The sequence below is a fragment of the Cercospora beticola genome, chromosome 1 (assembly GCF_033473495.1).
Source record: "Cercospora beticola chromosome 1, complete sequence".
NCBI lineage: Eukaryota > Fungi > Ascomycota > Dothideomycetes > Mycosphaerellales > Mycosphaerellaceae > Cercospora > Cercospora beticola.
In genome coordinates, this window is record NC_088935.1 from 641,768 (window position 1) to 661,360 (window position 19,593).

Consider the following 19,593-nt stretch of genomic DNA (forward strand, 5'->3'; position numbering starts at 1 on the left):
CTATATGCAAGAAGAAATTAAAAACGAAAAGTAGAAGACACAAAGCACAAGCTTCTCTTCGTGAGCGCCATGCCTCCAACGCCCTGCGATGCAAATGCAATGCCTCTATCTGCGGCACAGACTTTCCCTCCAGCCAAACACTCGAACCACCCCACATGCAAATCAATCATCCATCTATTCACAAATCCTCCACGTCAGACTCCTCAACCAGTTCCTCCGCCTTCTTGTGCGCCCGCTCCTCTTCCATTTCCCGATACGTAAACCAGCTCAGCAGCAAAAATGCAAAAATAATCAACAAGCCTCCAGAAATCGCAGCACCAGTCAAAGGGCTATACATCGGTGGCGGGAGTAATTGATCGCAGAGTGCGACAAGGAAAATCGTGAGGAGTGCTGCTACTGAGCTGAGCACTGGGGATGTAAGAGAAATGAGAACCAAGAAAGAACCGCTAAAGGTAGCGTTGGAGAGAACGGAGATGGCCAGCATCCAGGAGGCTTCACCGGAGGGGAGTTCGAATGTTTCGAGACCGGTGTAGTGGAGAAGGGGGATGGGGATCCAGAGGACCGTGAGGGTGAAGAGGCCGATCATGGAGCCGAAGGTGTTGGCAAAAAGCATGCCGCGGTTTGGAGGGCAGCCATCTGGTGGGCAGGCCACACGTTTGTAGAGGACTTCGTAGAAGCCATACAATACGCTGCCAACACCGATGACAAGGTTTCCTAGAGCTCGATTTGATGCGGCTGAGCTGTCAGGGGCGGAAGGTCCTCCAGCACCACCTCCTGACTTGCTGCCTCCTTTTGGATGGGCCTGGTCTCCGTATGCTACCACGAGCACGCCAACGATTGCTACAACAACGGAAGCCACCTTGCTCCACCGAAGCTTCTCGCCCAGAATGGGAATGGCAAATGCATACGCGAAAAATGCCGAGCAATTATAAATGGCCGTCAAGTCAGAGGCCGTAGTCAGATCCACAGCAACATACCAGCTGCCTCCCGCGACCGTCAAGGCACAGGTGACAAATGCCGTAGTTCTGATGAAGTAAGGCCAAGGGGATTTCTTGGCCAAGTGGGTCGGGACGTGCAACGTTCTGTGCTCCACCATCTGCGCCGTCGACCGGAGAAGGGCAACGTGTCGTCGCCAGAAGGAATCCCAGGGCTGGTTCCATTTGGAGATTCTGAGAATGGCCAGCTGTACGAACCATAGGACCGACCAGGAGCCGTGGGTGAAGTAGAGCATGCAGTACGCCTTGTTCCAATGCAAGTCATGCTGAATGTAAACTGCCGTCTCCGTCTGGACAGCGAAGCTTACCAAGCTGAGGAGAAGAAATGCTGCCGCATATGTATATCGTGTCCGAACATCGTCTTTCGTTTCTATGATTTCTGGATCTCTTTCTCTGAAATGTGTTGACTGTCTTGACCCAAGACCAGGTCGAACAGGGCTGTCATAACTCGTCCGCTTGTCTCCGTTCAGCAAGGGCTGATGCTGATGGCTCTTCGATCTGGTATGATCGGATCGCAGGTCGGACGGCATGGCGTGGCCGTGGCCTTCCTCCGACGGCCTCTCTTGCGCGTCCCACGCGAGAAAACTGTCCTCGTGTTCGTCGCCGTCTTGACGAGTCTTGTGATGTGGTGATGAGAGGTCGAGGAATGGACTCGGCTGGCGAGAGTCCTCTTGGCCCAAGTCAACGAAGCTGGACGAGTCTCCGTTGGTGGATGAGTCGGCGTCGTGGGAGCGATCGGGGGGTAGCAAGCTGGTAGACTGCAGCTCGAACGACTGACGAGATACGGGAGGTGATTTTGTACTAGGCATTCAAGCGGTGGTGGTGCAGATTGGGCGACATGTGACCAGGCGCTATCGGCAGAATTGCGTGATTGATGCAGGCAGGTCAGGTTAGGTCTTGCTGCTCCAGTACATTTCGGCGGGTGACGGGTTGAGCGAGTCGCGCGCGCGCGTGTGCGGAGCCCCCAAAAAGGTGTGGCAGATGGGCGAAGGGGTTCAGCGCCGAGAATGCGCGCTGCGTCATGTCGGTGGCCATGTGGCCTCAGCTGCTCCGAGCGCCGCGTGCGCCGCGCTGCTCCGCCTGCAGAACAACCACATGAGGCGGGCGATCAGGCACGATACCGCTGCGAGGGCGAGAGGTGAAGTTGGTTGGTAATATGCTCTAGAGATGGACAGCAATGCTTGCCCAACACGACAAGCAAACTTCCACCCTGTCACAGACATGGCATCATTCTTAGGCGTTTACCGTTAACTCCGATGAGTCCATGAGCTGTCTCTGCCTCAAAAGCCGACGTCGCCCGCGATGTTCAGGACAGCTTGATGTTTAGAAAAGTGGCTGCAGTGAGAGCAACAACTTCCAGCTTCACCAGATTCATCACCACGAAAGCCACGGCCAAGATGCCGCTCATCAATGCAGGAACGGGCAAGCCAAGAGTCATCCTCGGGACCATGACCTTCGGGTAAGCGAGCAGGCAACGAGAATACAACACGCCAAGCAGAGAACTGACCTTCAACAGTCCCGACGAGGCCGCTGGAGCTCGTATTACGTCTCTAGACACTTACAAGTCGTGCTTGGACCACTTCCAATCCCGTGGATACAATGAGATTGATACCGCACGAGTCTACATTGGCGGCAAGCAAGAAGCCTGGACTCGCGATGCAGGCTGGAAAGAACGAGGGCTTACTCTCGCCACCAAGTGGTACCCTCATGAAGCGGGTGCTCACAAGGCGGAGATACTGGAGAAGCAAGTTAACAAGTCGTTGTCGGAGCTCGGCACAGACTGCGTAGACATCTTCTACCTCCATGCCGCAGACCGCAGCATCCCGTTCACAGAGCCTCTGAAGAAGTTGAACGAGCTCCACAAGCAGGGGAAGTTTGTCAACCTTGGCTTGAGCAACTTCACAGCTGCTGAAGTGGCAGAGGTGGTCATGCACTGCAAGTACAACAACTGGGTGCGACCTACAATCTACCAAGGCATGTACAATGCAATTCAGCGCAACATTGAGCCGGATCTCATCCCGACACTCAAGCGATACGGTCTGGATCTCGTGGTCTACAACCCTCTCGCAGGCGGTCTCTTCAGCGGCAAGATTAAGTCCACCGATGTCCCAGCCGAAGGTCGATTCAGCAATACAGCATCAGCAGTAGGAGCCAACTACCGGAACCGATACTTCCGCGATGACACATTCGAAGCCCTGAAAATATGTGAAGAAGTGGTGCAGAAGCACAATTTGACCCTGCTCGAGACGGCGTTTCGGTGGCTGGTGCATCACTCTAAGCTGAACATCAAGGATGGCGGCAATGATGGCATCATTATCGGGGTCTCAAGCCAGCAGCAGCTCGAAACCAACTTGAACGATATCGAGAAGGGACCTCTGCCGGAAGAAGTATTGAAAGTGCTCGACCAGGCCTGGCTGATCACCAAGCCAACAGCTGTGCCCTACTGGCACGGAAAGCTGGAATATACGTACGATACCGTCGATGCACTGTTCGGCCAAGGCAGTAAGATATAGAGGAGCTGAAGTTCCCGCACTCACGTGCAGCTAGATATTGAGCACGGCGCTCGTTACCAAAATAGGCCGAAGAAATCACATGCCGAGAATCCGTTCAGACACAAATCACATGTCAGCTTCGACTCTTCCAAAACATCATCCCACGCGAACACATCTCACACTTGCACATTCTCACTTCTGTCTGACAAAACTGATCATCTCCCAAACAAGTTTACATTCGGGCGACATCATCGTAGAAGCATTCTCCCACCTGCACACGCCCACATTCACGACTGAACGACACAGCCATCCTCGCACAGCGCGAAACCATGTCATCTCCAAACCGCCTCTTATGTCTCTTCCTCCCGCAAGCCAGATGAGCCACTAACATGTCTTCTTCCTCCTTACACTCTCCATCTCACTCTTCAATCTCATCCCGCTCCAAGAAAACCCCACCAGGAGCATACCCAAACTCTCCACCTCCTGTTGCCAAACAACCTGCCCCTTCAACAAAGTCTATAAATCCCCTCCCCCTCTGGAAACGCCGCTCCGCCACCTTCTTCTCCCCCTTCACCACAAAAATGGCCCATCACTTCCGCACAACCCACAACAACCCCCTCCCCGTCCCTCCCAAACCCGGCGGAACAACCGCAGCAGCATCAAGCACAACAACCCTCCCCTCCCACCATCATAATCCATTCACCTACTCCCATACCCATCCCCACTACACTCATCCACACTACTCCTACACCCACCCCTCCTACACCCATCATCACCACTCTCACGCCCCCAAACCCAAACACGTCCACTTCGACACCGACTACCGCCCCTCCGCCCTTTCCCTAAAAATCAAACTCGGCCCCCGCAGTAATCCGACCAGCGAAATCAAAATCAGCGTCTACTTCGAAGAAGGCAAATTGCCTCGAGTGAAAGTTAAAACCAAGAGGCCGAAAGAGCAGCCGCATAGGAAGAGGAAGAGGACGTATGTGGAAGAACAGGATGGGAGGGGGAAACCTTGGTGAAGAGGAATTTGCAGGTGTGATGAAGGGGATGGGATGGGATCAGGGGAGCTGAGATGGGATGGGCTTGAGGGATGGAGGACAAGAGAAGATGTTGAAGATCAGGAAAAGTGAAGACTGCAAATCGCTCTCAATCGAATTTGGTTCATGGGTATCATGTTTTGCGCTCACTGATCGGTCAGTCTGCCAATGTGGAGGACTTTGTATCTGGTCATCACCAATCACCGACCCGTCACGCCATCAGTTCTGGCATCGGCGCCGCCATCTGCTGGATCTTCCTGCTGCGCACCAGTTAAGTAGTCCGCTCGTTCAGCTTCCTCATACTCATTGATCAGGTCCATGACAACTTCTCTCGAAGTATCGAATTCGCCCAACCCGTCGCGGAAGGTTCCATGTCGCTTGTACGTATCGACGAAGGCGTTTCGTTTTCGTAGGCGGTCGTATTGGAAGACGATCCGCTTGAAGAGTGTGGCGATTCCAGTGTGGTTGGCCAGCATGAGACCTGATACTCGAGGTGGAGAACGAGTCGTGTATGGAGGCTGTGTGTAGGGAGAGGTGCGGGACAGAGCGACTTGGATGCTGGCTGGACCCCATGGGATGAAGGATGCGAGATTTCTCTCTCTGATTCGGAGCAATGATTTGTGTACCTGCCATTATTAGAATGGACACGGGAGGTGAGGTCGTGGTCAACTTACGTCCGTAGGGTCTGCATCACCCATGATAATGTTCAATATCGAAATGTAGCAGCTGTTCTTGTTTGGCTTGGCTGTCACCATCTGGTTCTTCGGCTGCAGCAATCTGCGCATCACATCCAATACTGTCGTCTTCCTGACCGTCCTTGCAGAGTCGACATTGTTACCTGTGAATGGCGTGTAGCTCGTCTGCAAGAAATGGCATCGTGGTGTCGGAATCAGGCTGGCCACAATGCCGACCAAGTCGTTGTGCATGTATCCAGGATATCGCAGTGTAGCCGTCGATGCAGACATAACGGTACTAACAAGCTGGTTTGTCTGCTCGAAAGATGGCTCTTGGACATGCAGAGTGTCGGCCGCTATTCTAGAGAGGGCGCCGTTGTCCAGCACCACGACGGCATCGGCGTTCTGTGTCAGTCGGCGCATGGCGAGGAGCGAATTGTATGGTTGCACAACCACATCGCCTGCGTTTTGAGTGTCCGGAAAGACGGAGTAAGTCTGAATGAGCTTCTTGGGGAAGCGATCGTTCAGTTGCTCGAGCAGAAACGAGCCCAATCCTGATCCCGTTCCTCCTGCGATGGAGTGCAGCAGCATGAATCCCTGTGTGGTTGTCAGACATCTGTTCCAACGCTCTCCGATCGTATGCGCCTGACCTCAAGACTGTCGCTGCCGTCTGCCTCGCGATCAATCATATCTAGAACCTCATCTTGCACCTGCCCACCCATGTCATAGCCAGCAGCCCAATTGTTTCCAGCGCCAGTGCCTTCTTTGTGCACATAGAAGTTCTCGGGATTGTAGATATTCTTGTAGGGCCCAGTCTGGATACCGTTAATCACGCGTGGCTCCAGATCGAGGAGGATGGCTCGAGGGATATATCGTGTATCGTCGGATTGGTAGAAGAAGACATCTTTGCGATCGCCTCCTTCTGTCGCAAACTCTTCAAGGTTACCATCTTGATTGATGCCATGCTCAACGCACAGCTGTCGCCAGAATTGCGAGCCGACTGCGAGATGTCTCAGTGATGCGGTCTGCGGAATCGAACGTGTTACTGACCGCTGTTGCCGCACTGGCCGGCCTGGATCGTGATGATCTCACTGTAGAAGGGTCAGTGGCTCTGTCAGCGCGACACATAGTCACGTACGTACCGTGGCATGGCGAAGACTGGTCATGTTCATGCAAAGAGGGACATCACAAGATCGACGCGATGCGAAAGACGCGCCTGACTTGCCCCACTTCACGTCGTCGCCAAGACTTGCCCTCATGTTTGTTTGGTGCTCTCTTGTGCCGTAACAATATCAACATCGACGCCTACATTCAAACGCATCAGAGTCTGATATCTTAATAAGAATGTTCTACTGTTTCTGATGATTACAATGGTCGCGACTGCCATTCTCCGTCATGGCCAATTTGGAAGATTCGATGAACCCTCACCAGAATTCCCATCCACAGCCTTCTGCACAAGTGCCGAATCGAGATATGCCCTGGCCTGCACGATGATGCCTTTCTCATCAAACCTCAAGAGCCATGCATACCGCTGTGGATACGGCATACCGTTCTTGCAGACCGAATCTGCTTTCAGCTCAACAGTTGCCCATTCTTGATCACCACCACCGAACACGTTGACGAGCTCGAGCTTGATAGGTTCCTTCAGCACATTGTTGACAACGCCGAGCGCGCCTTTCTTCCAAGCGTCTAGGTATACGAGTCAGTATTATCAGGTGACGATTGAAGGAAGTCATGCATCTTACCCAGACTGGTGAAGTGCCCTGCGGCTGGGTGAGTTCCCATCACATCCCAAACGACATTCGGAGACACTCGATCGAAGAAAGGTGATTGATCGGCTGTGCCCAATGCTGAGGCAAAGCTGCAGATCTCTTCAGCTGTCGGATACGGCGCCATTGCTTTGCAGCTTTTGTGATGTTGGTTAGTACTTCATGAAAGCGCTGACCTGAGTAGCGCTATTGAGCTCCATATGTCATCGCTAGGCGGGGCAAAACCCTCGGGTGGACAGAGCACTTTACGCATCATGTAGTAAGCGAAGCAATGTCATTGCTATATCCTGCAACAAGATACACAAATGTGTGGTATATATTGAGAAAGCACCCGCGCAGTCAAGATCAATCAAGTTTGATTCAAGGCTACTCATTCTGGACATCCCATCGCCCATTGTGGAGTGAGTATCACAAGTGATTTTTCCCGAAATGGCGGAAATGCCGCTACAGCATCACATGTTGAAGAAGGGATTTGCCCAAGAGACAAGAGAAATACGTACTCCTCAACATCTCAATCATACTTGATTCTCAAACGGGGCGGGGTGTGATAATGGCAGGCACGTACATAGTCAATCGCAGCAGTGGATTGTGGGAGAACGGATCGGCGGAACCATTATGCGGCGCGTGCGATCGGTGTTTGCACGCCCGACGCACGGCTTGGCAACTAAATAGAATACCGAATCTTCACTCCAGCCCAATCTCTTCGCTTTCTTCAGGTCCGTTGCGACATACATCGACAACAACACCCACAATGTCGCACCGAAAGTTCGAAGCGCCTCGCCATGGCTCGCTGGCTTTCTTGCCACGCAAGCGCGCAGCCCGCCACCGAGGAAAGGTCAAGAGGTAAAGTCCACTGCAATACCAGCAAACCTCACAGTGCGGATGGGAGCTGGGAGGGAATGTGAAGGCATTGACTGACGATGGTTCTGCGCAACAGCTTCCCTAAGGACGACCCCAAGCAGAAGTGCCACTTGACTGCCACCATGGGCTACAAGGCCGGCATGACCACCATCGTCCGCGACCTCGACCGTCCTGGCGCAAAGTTGCACAAGAAGGAGATCGTCGAGGCATGCACTGTCATCGAAACTCCTCCGGTACGAGTGTCGGCGCCAATACCATTCATGGCATGCGCTTACCCGTACATCACAGATAATCGTCGTTGGTTTGGTGGGATATATCGAGACTCCTCGCGGCCTCCGCTCATTGACCACTGTGTGGGCTGAGCACCTTTCGGACGAAGTCAAGCGCCGCTTCTACAAGAACTGGTACAAGAGCAAGAAGAAGGCTTTCACCAAGTACGCCAAGAAGCACGCCGAGGACAGCGGCAAGAGCATCACCCGTGACCTCGAGCGCATCAAGAAGTACTGCACTGTCGTGCGTGTGCTTGCCCACACCCAGATCTCCAAGACTCCTCTCAAGCAGAAGAAGGCCCACCTCATGGAGATCCAGGTCAACGGTGGCTCCATCGCTGACAAGGTCGAGTTCGGCCACGGTCTCTTCGAGAAGCCAGTCGAGATCGACACCATCTTCGAGCAGGACGAGATGATCGACTGCATTGCCGTCACCAAGGGTCACGGTTACCAGGGTGTGACCAGCCGTTGGGGCACCAAGAAGCTTCCGCGCAAGACACACAAGGGTCTCCGCAAGGTCGCTTGTATCGGTGCATGGCATCCATCGCACGTGCAATGGACTGTTGCCCGTGCTGGTCAAATGGGTTACCACCACCGTACTTCTGTCAACCACAAGGTCTACCGCATTGGCAAGGGCTCTGACGAGGGCAACGCCACTACCGACTTTGACCACAGCAAGAAGACCATCACACCGTATGTTTCCCAAGCATTATTCTCGCAAAGGCCGTTGCTAACATCTCTGCAGTATGGGTGGCTTCGTCCGCTACGGTGAGGTCAAGAACGACTTCGTCCTCCTCAAGGGTTCCGTCCCAGGTGTGAAGAAGCGAGTCATGACCCTCCGCAAGTCCATGTTCATCCACACATCCCGCCGTGCCCTCGAGAAGGTCGAGCTCAAATGGATCGACACATCCTCCAAGTTCGGTCACGGTGCCTACCAAACGCCTACCGAGAAGAAGCAGTTCGTCGGTACGCTCAAGAAGGACTTGGTCACTCAGGCATAAGCAGCTTCAGCGTCAAGCTTGTCGATTGTTTTTGTCTAGCGTCTCACGAAAAGAAAAGGGATGGGAGGGAGCATGGTGTTGGCGTTCTTCCATCGTCATCCTTCAAAGTCAAGCCATGGCTATGCAGTACCTGTTTAGAGCTCCTCGGCGTAGGCTTCACAGGACTGTATACTAGTACGCTACTACCGCCACACTACCTTTGGGGGTCCATCGGCTTGCAGGGTAGTTTGTTTCGAAATGATACCAACGAACGTTCTACCTTCTTGTCGTTTATTATTCGTCGTGCTGCTCAGTCTTGGTTCGCGTGCCCATGTCGTGTACTCCTGTGCTCTCTACGTGGTACTGTGGTATTTGACACAATACCCTACCGACCTCTTGCCTTGATATTGTGTAGAAGTATGCCTTGCCTCCCTGTTGCCTGCCCCTTCCCGCCATTGTGCTTGCTGAGTGAATAAAGAAATCTGAAGCTGTGAGCTTATTCACTGCATATCCCACCAAACCGTCGTGCATATATGCACGCTATTGTTGTCTTCCAGCCCGACGTTATTGAAGTGAAGGCGAAACTGAACAGATAGGCAGCCACGCATACTTCACATTCGCACAATCAAAACCCCGCCACCTCGCCGCTTTCTTCCTTTCTCTTTCTCTCTCATACCACAAGCCAAACCCCACGCTCTGCCACTCCATAGCCAACCCACGTCACATAACACACATCACACATAACAGAGAATCGCTCCGCGACTAACACTCACACCGCACCAGACAGCAGACATGGCACCAAAATCACTCAAGCCATCCAACGCATCTCCGTCGCCAGCCCACCGCGACCGCTGCCTGAACGCCATCGCGAACTTCATCCCCCACTACTTCCTCCCAGAGAGCCGCGAGGACCCAAACTTCACCTACCCACACAACCTCCTCGTCTGCCTCGGCCACCCAGAACCAAAAGCAATTGTGGTGTTCTGCAGCGCGGCCCAATTCAAGGGGTACGCCGTCACCAACTCTCCTGCGCTCTCTGGAAATGGTACCACTGGCGACGGCGCCAAAGCTCAAGACGTCGAAGAAGTTTCGACCGCGGTGTCCCTGAACGGCGTCAAATATGACATCTTGTGGAAAGAGACGCGTGTGCCAAGTGAGGAGTATGAGCTGGACGAGGAGAGATTCTGGACGGAGTTGTTTGATAAGGACGGAAATGTGAAGGTGAAGCACGTGTTCTTTGCGAATCTCGAGGAGCTTGAGGAGCAGGAGAGGGTGGCGGGGGAGAAGGCGGTGGCGAGGAAGGAGAAGAAGAAGGCGAAGAAGGAGAGGAGGGCGGCGGAGAAGGGGGAGAAGAAGGTGGAGGAGGAGGAGAAGTGATGGGGATTTGCTTGGGTGGGTTTGTGCGTTGTTTCGGAGTTTGGGTGGCGAGTTGGGGCGTTTGGGTGGGAGATGGGGAGGGAGTTCGGTTTGGTAGATTTTTGGAGGTAGTCGTTGGTCGGAGCCGTTTCTCCGCGAATTTCATGCGTTCAATGCCACCAGATGTCCAAGTAGGCCCCAGAGTGACCCAGTCGGATTGTTGGAGATGCTCGTTAGACACTCGTTTCTCCGCAAAACTCATGTGTTCGATGCCGCCAGATATCTATCCTGCCTGCGAAGCGATTCAGTCGGAATTCTGGAGAAGATCGTTGGTCCTCTCGTTTCTCTCAAAACCCGATGCTTGCAATGCCATTACATGTCCAGGAGGGCAGCATAGCGGTATGAGCTGATTTATAGAGATATCCGTCGGTCCTCCCGTTCCTCTGGAAAACCGTGATATTCGATGCCACCAGGATTGCAGACAGGCCGCAGAGCGACGCGATCGACTTTCTGGAGATGGTCACTAGCCCTCTGTTTTCTCTGGAAATCCCTGGTGTTCAATGCCATCTGATGTACAAGCGTGCTGCAGAGCGAGATTTTGTTATCCTTGGAGATACTCATCGATCTTGCGTTTCTCTGAAAATCCTGCTTCTTCAGTGCTACCAGAAGTCCAAGCGGGCTGGATAGAGACGCGGGCAGATTCTTGGAGATACCTGTCAGTTCTCTTGTTTCTCTGAGATTCTGTGGTATTCAGGGCCACTGGGGTTCCAAGCGAACCGTGTAGCGATCCAGTCGGATATTTGGAGACACTCGATTGTGAATCGAAATTACCCAATTTCACCCATCTTTCCCTCCCTCGACCACGAAATATCTCCCCACTTTCTTGCTCGCACAGCCCAAAACATCCCATCTCTGCGAATCCGCAGGCTTTCTCTGCCGCCGGATCCGCTTATGCCACCTGCCTCGGATCTCCTCGTTTTCCAGAGCGACTTTCAATGCGTCCAGACCAAGCTCTGCCTCCTTTTCTCCTTGTTGTGTCTCGTCTCGTAGACTTCTGAGCGGCTCTACGCCTGTTGTATCCATTTGTTGAATGTCTTTTACGAAATGCAGTTGTGATGAGAAAGTCGAGAGCATCTTCAGCTCTTCTGCGGCGTCTTTTGGTGGTGGTAGAGCTGAGAGTCGGAGCATATGGTGAAGCTGTTTAGATGTGATTTGCGGCGTTGAGGAGGAGCTGCTACTGCTGGGTAAAAGAGAAGATACCGACCAGGTTGGCGTCGAGAGGAGCTGGTCTATGTCGAGTTCTGGTTTCTGTTGGCTGTAGGGCCGCACAGCATTCTGAGAAATGTTGGCAGCTCTTCGGAGAGACAGACTCCGTGCGACGCCATGTGCGCGTCTTACTATTCGGATCGCCATACTCGTCTCTTGACATCCATCAAGCTCGCATTGGAGACGCGATGTTGAAGCGCGAGTGGTTGCCTCAGGCACCTCAGCGTCCGGCGGTTCTAGGGATCACCACCGAAGTTGACGACAACTCGGACCTCGCTCGAGACAGCAGCTTCACCACCACCCCATCTCCACTTCCAACTCGACAGTCTGCACAATGGCGGCTACGGTATGTGCTGTTCCTACATCTGCGCGAAATCCAGCTCCTCCCGGGGACGAAGACACGTTCGCGCGCCCGGCAACCTATTCCTCAACTCAATGCCAAAGCCTTTTCTGCGAGCCATACTAACCACACCCTCCACCACAGCGATCCGCCGCTCTCAAGGTCGACTGGGCCAACCTAGGCTCCAAGCTAGGTCTCAAGGGAAGCACCGCCAACTCCCTGGCCGCCTTCAAGCAGCGCAACGATGCCGCGCGCCGCAAGGTCCAGCAGCTCTCCGAGCAACCCCAAACCGTTGACTTCCAGCACTACCGCTCCGTCCTGAAGAACCAGGACGTCATCGCCGATATTGAGAAGCAATTCTCCGCTTTCCAGCCAAAGAAGTACGATGTGCAGAGACAGATCAAGGCCATTGAAGCTTTTGAGGCCCAGGCCGTCAAGAGCGCTGAGGAGACCAAGGGCAAGGTAGACGCTGAGCTGCAGGATTTGGAGAAGACTCTTAAGAACATTGAGTCTGCCCGACCATTTGAGGACCTCACTGTGGTACGTATTGGGATTGGGATCGAGACATGGATATCAGAAGCTCAGATTCAATGCATCGGTCACGTGACGAATTGCCGATGGAAGGCTGACCTGGGTGATCATACAGGACGAAGTTGTTGCTGCCCGCCCAGACATCGACGAGCGCGTCTCGCAACTCGTGTCGAAGGGTCGCTGGCAAGTTCCAGGCTACCAGGTATGTTCACCTCTATGCTTGCGGTCTCGCCTCGCAGTACTGACTTCCATTTTAGGAGAAATTCGGCAACCTCTCAGTGCTATAGATGGGTGCTGCCAATGTTCTATAGAGCCACATCCTGTATATATGCCTACTGAGTCTCCTTTGTTGAGTATGCTTTTCATGTGCATGTGCAGCAGATCTCGACGGTTTCCATCTCTTTGCTCACCAGTCGTACTTACCCAGCAGGCAGTCTAATCGCAGCTCAGCGTGTTCTAATCATTGACAGGATGCAAACATTGTGCCGCACGGCTTCACAAGGCTCCTGCACTAGTTAATGCGCACCTCCCATCGCCCAGCCGCCGCCTACACGTCTCGGTAGGTTGATAGCATTCAGCACGCGCCTCGTGGACGATGAAGCACAAGAGCCTCTAGCCTCGATGAGGCATCGATCGAAGCTCCAAAAGGCGAAGTGGAAGAAGGCCGCTGTTCCGGAATGCTCTTGGCAGCTTGTGAAGCTGCAGTAGTCTCACATCTGATGAGAAATCATATTCTGCTGGGCTGCAGTCAAAATCGGAAACGCTCGACTGCTCGAGCATGAGCAACCGAAGGCTGAGGCACAACAGAGAATGGTGGGCCACATGCTGGGCTACAAGTGTTGCTCGGCGCTCGCAATATGGCTTCTGCATGCTCTACTGGAAGGGAGGCACGTTGGCACACGCAGCTGCCGTTGACGGGATTCGCGGCTGCTCTGCGAGGAAGGAGGATCGGGAAGTGGCACTTGCCTGTGACGCACTTCGCCGAACGACAGAGATTCCGGTACGAGGCCCGTCGACGTTCTGTAACATGTCTCGCCAAATCCTCACAGCAGGCGTCGTCGACGACTTCTCTGTCAGCATCTATATTGTGGCAATACCAAAAACACCAGGAAGCACAAGCACACCTGCTGTGCCCTTCACTCCAATTCGGAGCCGACAGCCGTCTTTCCCTCCGCACCTGACTTCTCCGAGCCAGCATCAAAGCCAGCGACATCTCTCCCTACCTCCCTCTGAAACACAATTGAATTTTGAGAGCTACCTCCCGGGCATCAGCAACTAGAAGCCCGCTAGAAATCCCGAGCTTCACGGATATCGGAACACAGCGACATGCCATGGGGGCACAGCACAAGGCGACCTCTCACCGCGTCATAAGGCGTCCAGCCAAGAGGCGCCTATTACGGGACTGGCGGGATACACAAGGAAGAAAACTGCAGAGGACCAGAGGATAGCCTCTTTGGTGATAGTCCAAGGTCAAGCTCTTGATGCCTGACGACCACGACGGCCGCCCTTGCTGCAGTTACCTTCCGCTGTCGCTGCTAAGAGTGAGGCTCGTAGGAAGCTCTGCTTCCTGTCTTCGCTGTCTCACCTGAGGTGACGAATTCTCGTCACGGTTTCATGGGGACAACGATAGGATGTCCGATGCGCGTTGGGTAGCGTGGACCAGGCGTACGCAGCTTGTGACAGACTTGCAATGCTGGTGCATCAAGTCCATCCTGGTGCGTGGCATCAATGCATAAGTTGCTCCGCCCGGTCGTCGATAAATGGTCCGATTGCTTGTTCCGTTAGCTGCAGCAACTTTGCACAGGGCGACGGCGACGAAATGTGACAGGTATGTGAGTTTGTCCGAGCAGGTAGAACACAGCTAACGATGGAGCTCGTCGCGGCACACGACGGTCATGGTCTAGGAGTGCTGGTCAATACGAGACAGCTGCAGGCTCGGCGTTTCTTACCTTGATCCTTCGCCACGTCCGGGAACAGCCAACGTCGCCTGATGGTACAGCGAAGCGAACAAGCGCGCCTGCAACAGTTGAATGAGGACCTGGTCACGTCGGGCCTCCAGAGGATGGCGAGGATCGTCCCAAGTGTCGGGCATATCTTGCGATTTTATGTCCGGGTCGGGGGAATTGTTGCTGGGTCATTTTCACTTCTGCGGAGTCACCAGCCACCCATCTTGCCAACAAGCTCTTGTGGCTGATCAGTCACCAGCACTATCAAGGGTCGAGAAAGTTGACTTCACTCTATACCACTTCACCCGTCTACCAACAAGTGCCAATGCCCAATGCAACTGCCGTTGCAGGCGGATAAGTATCCGCAGTCAACACACCAGCGAACGGCATCTTGTTCCGGCCACGGTGGCATGATGATGGCGGCTTGACCTGCTTGGCTCTCACTCTACCAAGCTTGTTCGAGCAATCACGGTGATTGCGTAGCCAAGCAGCTGTCGCCATACGCGAACAGGATCGACAGAGTTGAACAGGGAATCAGCCCGTCGTTCGCACATCAACAGGCTCCAACGGGCCTGATCTCTGTTGGGTGTGGGTTAGGCAGAGCCTTGCAACAAACTTCCATGGAAGTCGTTCACTATCCAGTTGGATGCCCAGCAAAGGACCATTTCCACGCAAGCGCTTTCAAGAGCCCTGCGGAACTGCTCTCACGGAAAGTAGCAAGGTTGCAACATTGTCACACCGCTTTCTTGCCTGCGCTCGCAGTGTCTCTGGATGTTTGTGCCTGAGTTTTGCCAGTCTGAAGGAAATGGTACTAACCGTATACGAGTTAAACGATCGACAACATGGCCTAGCCTAGTCGAACACTCGCGTCGACGACGATCACGAGTGGCGGATGTTCAAGGTGACAAGACAAGGCTTGCTGGTTTTCTCTCACCTGGTTTGTGTCTGTTCGCAAAGGAGGAACAGGTAGTATGCTTCCCGAAGATCCTTCGCCTTACGATCCCGGGCGCTTCGTTCAGAGTGGCGACTGGCGAGGCGTACAGCGTTTCCCGACATGAAAGCTTCCCAGAGTCAATAAACGACAATGCGGGAGAATCTTGCCTGGTCTGCGGCACAGCAATGGCAGATTACAATGGATCATCCGGGACGATCTCCAGGACCCTCCTCTCCACGTCCATCGATCGTCTCGTTGGTCGAAACATACAGTTGCAACTGAACAAGCCCTATGATGAGGAATCAAACAATTGGAAAACCTTATGCTCGTTCCCATCCCCATCACTGTCTTCCCGCGAGGATCCGGCTGGAGCAAGACAGGATTGAACCAGGCAAGGGGCACGAAGGACAGGAGGAGCAACAGGACTGGCCATCGTGCGGAACCATCGAAGTGGTAGCGTATTTCCCTCATTAGCCAGCAAAAAAGAAACGAAAGCCATATCGTGCCCTGCAGTTGGACCAGGATGCGACTTAGTCTCTGTAAGCAGTTTTACCTGATCCGTCAGGTACGTGGGCTAAATACTTTTCCGTTTTGAGAGGTGCTTGTATAAGCAATTGGGACTAAGTCTCGGAAGTCTGGACCCACTTGGAGATAGGGTTGTGTCGTCGTGACAGGCCTTTAAGGCACTGGACCTAGCTTCCTGGCACTGGGACAAGGGCAAGGGAGGGAAAATAGTGCAACCGATATGCGAGACATACTTCCTCCTTCGACGTGCGTGCTGTGTCCGGATCGTCGTGCCGTTGCGTTATGATTTGCTAGACGGTGGTTGAACCTCGCAAACCTTCTTCATCGGACACAGGGGAGTTAACCCGACGATGCAGTTCCGATGTCTGGCTAGACTATCACAGTCATCGCGTCCATTGTCTGAGCGACTACTCGTCGACCGCTATTACGGCGTCGTGTCCGAAGAATAGGGGGCAAGCTGATGGTCTGGAAGGATGAATGGGGATTGGACTGGACTGGATTGACTGGAGATCGTGGAGTTGTATGGGTCCAGTCGGGCAGGGAGTGGACTTGTTCGAATTCACACGGGATTTGAGCTGACTTGGATGCTGACGACTGTTTCTTCTTGGTGTCGCGGTGGTCTGTCCGAGTCTTGAAACATTGATCACAGTTTCGAAATGGTTTCCTTTCGCATCCGCCTACAAGCATGAAGACGCGAAAATCGATCGCGACAAACCGTCTTCACACACAAGATCACACCGCGATCCCAAGTCCACGGTCTGAACGGATCGACTTGCACTTTCGCACATCAAACTGAGACAAACTGCGACACCAGCATCTCAGTCAGATTATTATCTTGTCTTTCATTTCATTGCTTCCGGCTTGCGATGGCCCATCCGGGCGCGCCGTTCTATACTAGCTCAAGCCGTCTGTTTGCTTGGCTAAGGCGTCAGTCAGAGTAATTAATACTAGTTCTACATCGGCGTCTCGGCTAAAAAGGCGACGACCATCCTTTTTTCTCTCCGCCGCACAGTCGCTGTGCTCGCCGTTCCAGAAAATCCAATGGATCCAGGGATTACCTGGTAAATCCTTTTTGCTGTACAGTTCAGAGTTTCGAAAACCCCATGGGCCCCAGTCACGCGCGGGATTTGCGTTGCGCAGATGGGCCCGAAAATAACGCCAGGAACTCCTCGCTTGTCGGTGCAGAAATCCATGTCCAAAGTGTGCCGTTTTGTGAAAAAAGTCAAAATCCGCTTAACGTCAAATCATGTGTGGGTGTGCAATGTGACCTGCCATGCCACTGTGGCACCCGCGTTCGTGTCGCTTCATGTTGCTGCGCACGGAGAAGGCCTTGCCGCAGCCGTTGTGCGGGCATCGGAAAGGCTTCTCGCCCGTGTGGCTGTGTGTGTGGATCTTCAAGCTCGATGGTCTGCTGAAGGCTTTGTTGCACGTTGTGCAAATGTAGCGGTCTTGAGACTGTGGAAACGTGGCTTGTGATGATGGGCTGATGTAGTGGTGGTGCTCCCAAGGGTTGCTTGTAGGTAGAGGGGCTGAGGATTGGACCTGGACAGCTGGGGGTGGCGGAGGGAAGTTGGAGGGAAGCGGCCTCTGCTGATACATTCCTTGAGGTACTTGATACGCAGTCTGTTGTGGTGGATAATATGTCGTGCCCGGCATGCTTGTGGGCGAGTTCGCGTAGGGCGAGGCCGTATAGCGTGCGCTGCCATATGGTGAGGCGTTCATCTGCGAAGGGACTTGTGCACGCTTCATCACTGGGAATTGTGCTGCGCGCTGGTCTGCTGGCTCCATGTTGTTGATTGAGCTGCCCACGTAATATGGAGAGCCCGAGAGTGCGGATGCCGTCGAGATGGTTGACGGGCTGTTCGTCGACTCCAGCACCGAGTCGCTGCGCATTGGCGGTGGCGGTGGGACTACGTCGCGAGGACTTGAAGTCGCCTCAGCAACAGGATACGAGGCGGGTTGGTTTTGTTGTGCAACGATTGCTTGTGATGATGGTAGTGGTGGTGACGTTTGTTGCGACCCCACCTGCTCTTTCTGTTGTTGCTGTGCCGCGGAGCCTTGTGAAGTTTGATCTGGTGAGAAGTTAGTGACAACATCACGCGGAAGACTAGGGGCGTCAACTTACTGGCATCACCTCCAGGTCGATCGGCGAAGCTGAGAAGGTTCGATATCGATGGGAGTGATGGCTTGAAGCCGTCGTCTGACGTCGGTGATCCCGAGGATTGAGGAGAGCGAGGTTGCACATGGTAGGACTGCTGCTGTTGTGGTTGCGGCTGCGGTTGCGGGTGATGTTGTTGTTGTTGTTGTTGTTGTTGTTGTGCGACGTGGTTGTATGCGTATGGGTTGACGTTCATGGGCTGGTTGACGTCCAGTTGCGGTTGCTGCGCACGAGTCGGGTACATGGCATAGTGTTGCGGATAGGCTTGGAAGCCATTGCGGACGGGGTACGCCATCATGCTGACCGTTGTTGCCATTCCAATGGATGTGAAGAAGAGTCTGGTTTGAGGTGATGGTTGTTGATGAGAGTGAATTGGCAAACACTGGGATGGCAGATCAGGTACCCGAGTCGACAAAAGGTGGCGTGGCGAGTCTGATATTGTCGGACACGAGGGAGGAATGGCTAGTCGCTTGGTGCGGGCGAGGCTACAGCGGGCAGTATGTAAATTGGAGGCACAGCGCCCAAGTGATGGGCGTAAATTGACTCTCCCGGGACCGTCGACGTCGATGGGCGGGACACACGTGCTAGCCTCGCAGCAAGCGCGACAGGAGGTCGGCGACCCTGGTCAGCGGCAGTGAGGTGACAAGCGCGTGGGCGTGAGCAGGCGTCGCGAGGCTAGTTAAGTTGGGCCAAGGTGCTTTTTGCGCGAGGCTAGCGGCGCGCGGGTGGGTCCATCCTGGCTGCTAATCTATCGGGCTCGGGAACATCACCCTTCGCGGCACCACACGTCGTCTGCTGGCAGTAGCGTGAACGGGTGCAGAAGACAGCGACGAAGGATGCATCGGTGGCATCGCCTCCGTCATGGATGGGCAACGTGCAGCAGCAGCAGTAGCAGCAGCAGCAGCACGGAGGAGGTCGTGCGTTGCGTTGCGCTCCCTCTCAATCTGCAACGGCAATCCACATCGCCCACGGGTGGAGCTGCCACAGGAGTTGACAGGACTTGCCAGCCGGACGCCCCCAAACCAGCGCGACGTCCACCGCCTGTCAGCAGCGTCCTCCTAGGAGGCCCTCCAGCGATGTGACCTCGCGCGCGCGGAGCATTCTTGACTCGTCGCCGCTAAGTTAGACTGCACGCCCGGCCAGTCGATGTGCAGGGTCTCGTTCGCGCTGCTGCTGAAGACTCGCAGCGTCGGGCCAAGGTGGTCCACTCCGGTGGATCGTGAACGGAAAGTCTCATCATCCATCGATCTGCAGTACTGTCCAGTGTCTGTCCTGCTGCTCGCCGCGCTTCGCCTGTCTGTCCGGCCTCGCATACACCCAACACCATCACCACACTCGTGCTGCTGCAGCGCGGCACAGGAGCGGCGTGCATACAGGAAAAGGCCTCCGGAGTGCGCATCGTTGGATGCACAAGCTGTGCACTCTGCACCCGCATCGCCAGAGATTCGCAGGATCGC

The 19,593-nt window shown here is 54.2% G+C and overlaps 9 protein-coding genes across 9 annotated transcripts; 4 read left to right on the forward strand and 5 right to left on the reverse strand.

Moving 5' to 3' along the window:
• Positions 1-178: 178 nt before the first annotated feature.
• RHO25_000282 (uncharacterized protein) lies at positions 179-1,804 on the reverse strand (the record flags this gene model as incomplete). The annotated part of the gene is made up of 1 exon (XM_023592903.2): positions 179-1,804. The coding sequence occupies one exon, from the start codon at positions 1,802-1,804 to the stop codon at positions 179-181; it is 1,626 nt and encodes a 541-aa protein (XP_023459992.1).
• Positions 1,805-2,392: 588 nt separating this feature from the next.
• Positions 2,393-3,508, forward strand: RHO25_000283 (uncharacterized protein; the record flags this gene model as incomplete). The annotated part of the gene is made up of 2 exons (XM_023592904.2): positions 2,393-2,454; positions 2,512-3,508. 2 exons carry the CDS (start codon positions 2,393-2,395, stop codon positions 3,506-3,508), a joined length of 1,059 nt encoding a protein of 352 aa, XP_023459993.2.
• Positions 3,509-4,727: 1,219 nt separating this feature from the next.
• Positions 4,728-6,351, reverse strand: TUB4 (gamma-tubulin; the record flags this gene model as incomplete). Its single annotated transcript, XM_023592906.2, has 5 exons — positions 4,728-5,153; positions 5,202-5,798; positions 5,852-6,201; positions 6,252-6,292; positions 6,344-6,351. The coding sequence occupies 5 exons, from the start codon at positions 6,349-6,351 to the stop codon at positions 4,728-4,730; spliced, it is 1,422 nt and encodes a 473-aa protein (XP_023459991.1).
• Positions 6,352-6,594: 243 nt separating this feature from the next.
• On the reverse strand, positions 6,595-7,097 carry RHO25_000285 (uncharacterized protein; the record flags this gene model as incomplete). Its single annotated transcript, XM_023592907.1, has 2 exons — positions 6,595-6,890; positions 6,947-7,097. The coding sequence occupies 2 exons, from the start codon at positions 7,095-7,097 to the stop codon at positions 6,595-6,597; spliced, it is 447 nt and encodes a 148-aa protein (XP_023459988.1).
• A 624-nt stretch (positions 7,098-7,721) lies between these two features.
• RPL3 (60S ribosomal protein uL3) lies at positions 7,722-9,101 on the forward strand (the record flags this gene model as incomplete). The annotated part of the gene is made up of 4 exons (XM_023592908.2): positions 7,722-7,813; positions 7,908-8,064; positions 8,120-8,793; positions 8,846-9,101. 4 exons carry the CDS (start codon positions 7,722-7,724, stop codon positions 9,099-9,101), a joined length of 1,179 nt encoding a protein of 392 aa, XP_023459989.1.
• Positions 9,102-9,872: 771 nt separating this feature from the next.
• Positions 9,873-10,457, forward strand: RHO25_000287 (uncharacterized protein; the record flags this gene model as incomplete). The annotated part of the gene is made up of 1 exon (XM_023592909.1): positions 9,873-10,457. One exon carries the CDS (start codon positions 9,873-9,875, stop codon positions 10,455-10,457), a length of 585 nt encoding a protein of 194 aa, XP_023459986.1.
• An 816-nt stretch (positions 10,458-11,273) lies between these two features.
• RHO25_000288 (uncharacterized protein) lies at positions 11,274-11,624 on the reverse strand (the record flags this gene model as incomplete). Its single annotated transcript, XM_023592910.2, has 1 exon — positions 11,274-11,624. The coding sequence occupies one exon, from the start codon at positions 11,622-11,624 to the stop codon at positions 11,274-11,276; it is 351 nt and encodes a 116-aa protein (XP_023459987.2).
• A 412-nt stretch (positions 11,625-12,036) lies between these two features.
• ATP7 (ATP synthase d subunit) lies at positions 12,037-12,860 on the forward strand (the record flags this gene model as incomplete). The annotated part of the gene is made up of 4 exons (XM_023592911.2): positions 12,037-12,048; positions 12,187-12,582; positions 12,689-12,775; positions 12,831-12,860. The coding sequence occupies 4 exons, from the start codon at positions 12,037-12,039 to the stop codon at positions 12,858-12,860; spliced, it is 525 nt and encodes a 174-aa protein (XP_023459994.1).
• A 4,357-nt stretch (positions 12,861-17,217) lies between these two features.
• On the reverse strand, positions 17,218-18,452 carry RHO25_000290 (uncharacterized protein; the record flags this gene model as incomplete). Its single annotated transcript, XM_023592912.2, has 2 exons — positions 17,218-18,050; positions 18,104-18,452. The coding sequence occupies 2 exons, from the start codon at positions 18,450-18,452 to the stop codon at positions 17,218-17,220; spliced, it is 1,182 nt and encodes a 393-aa protein (XP_023459995.1).
• Between the last annotated feature and the right edge of the window lie 1,141 nt (positions 18,453-19,593).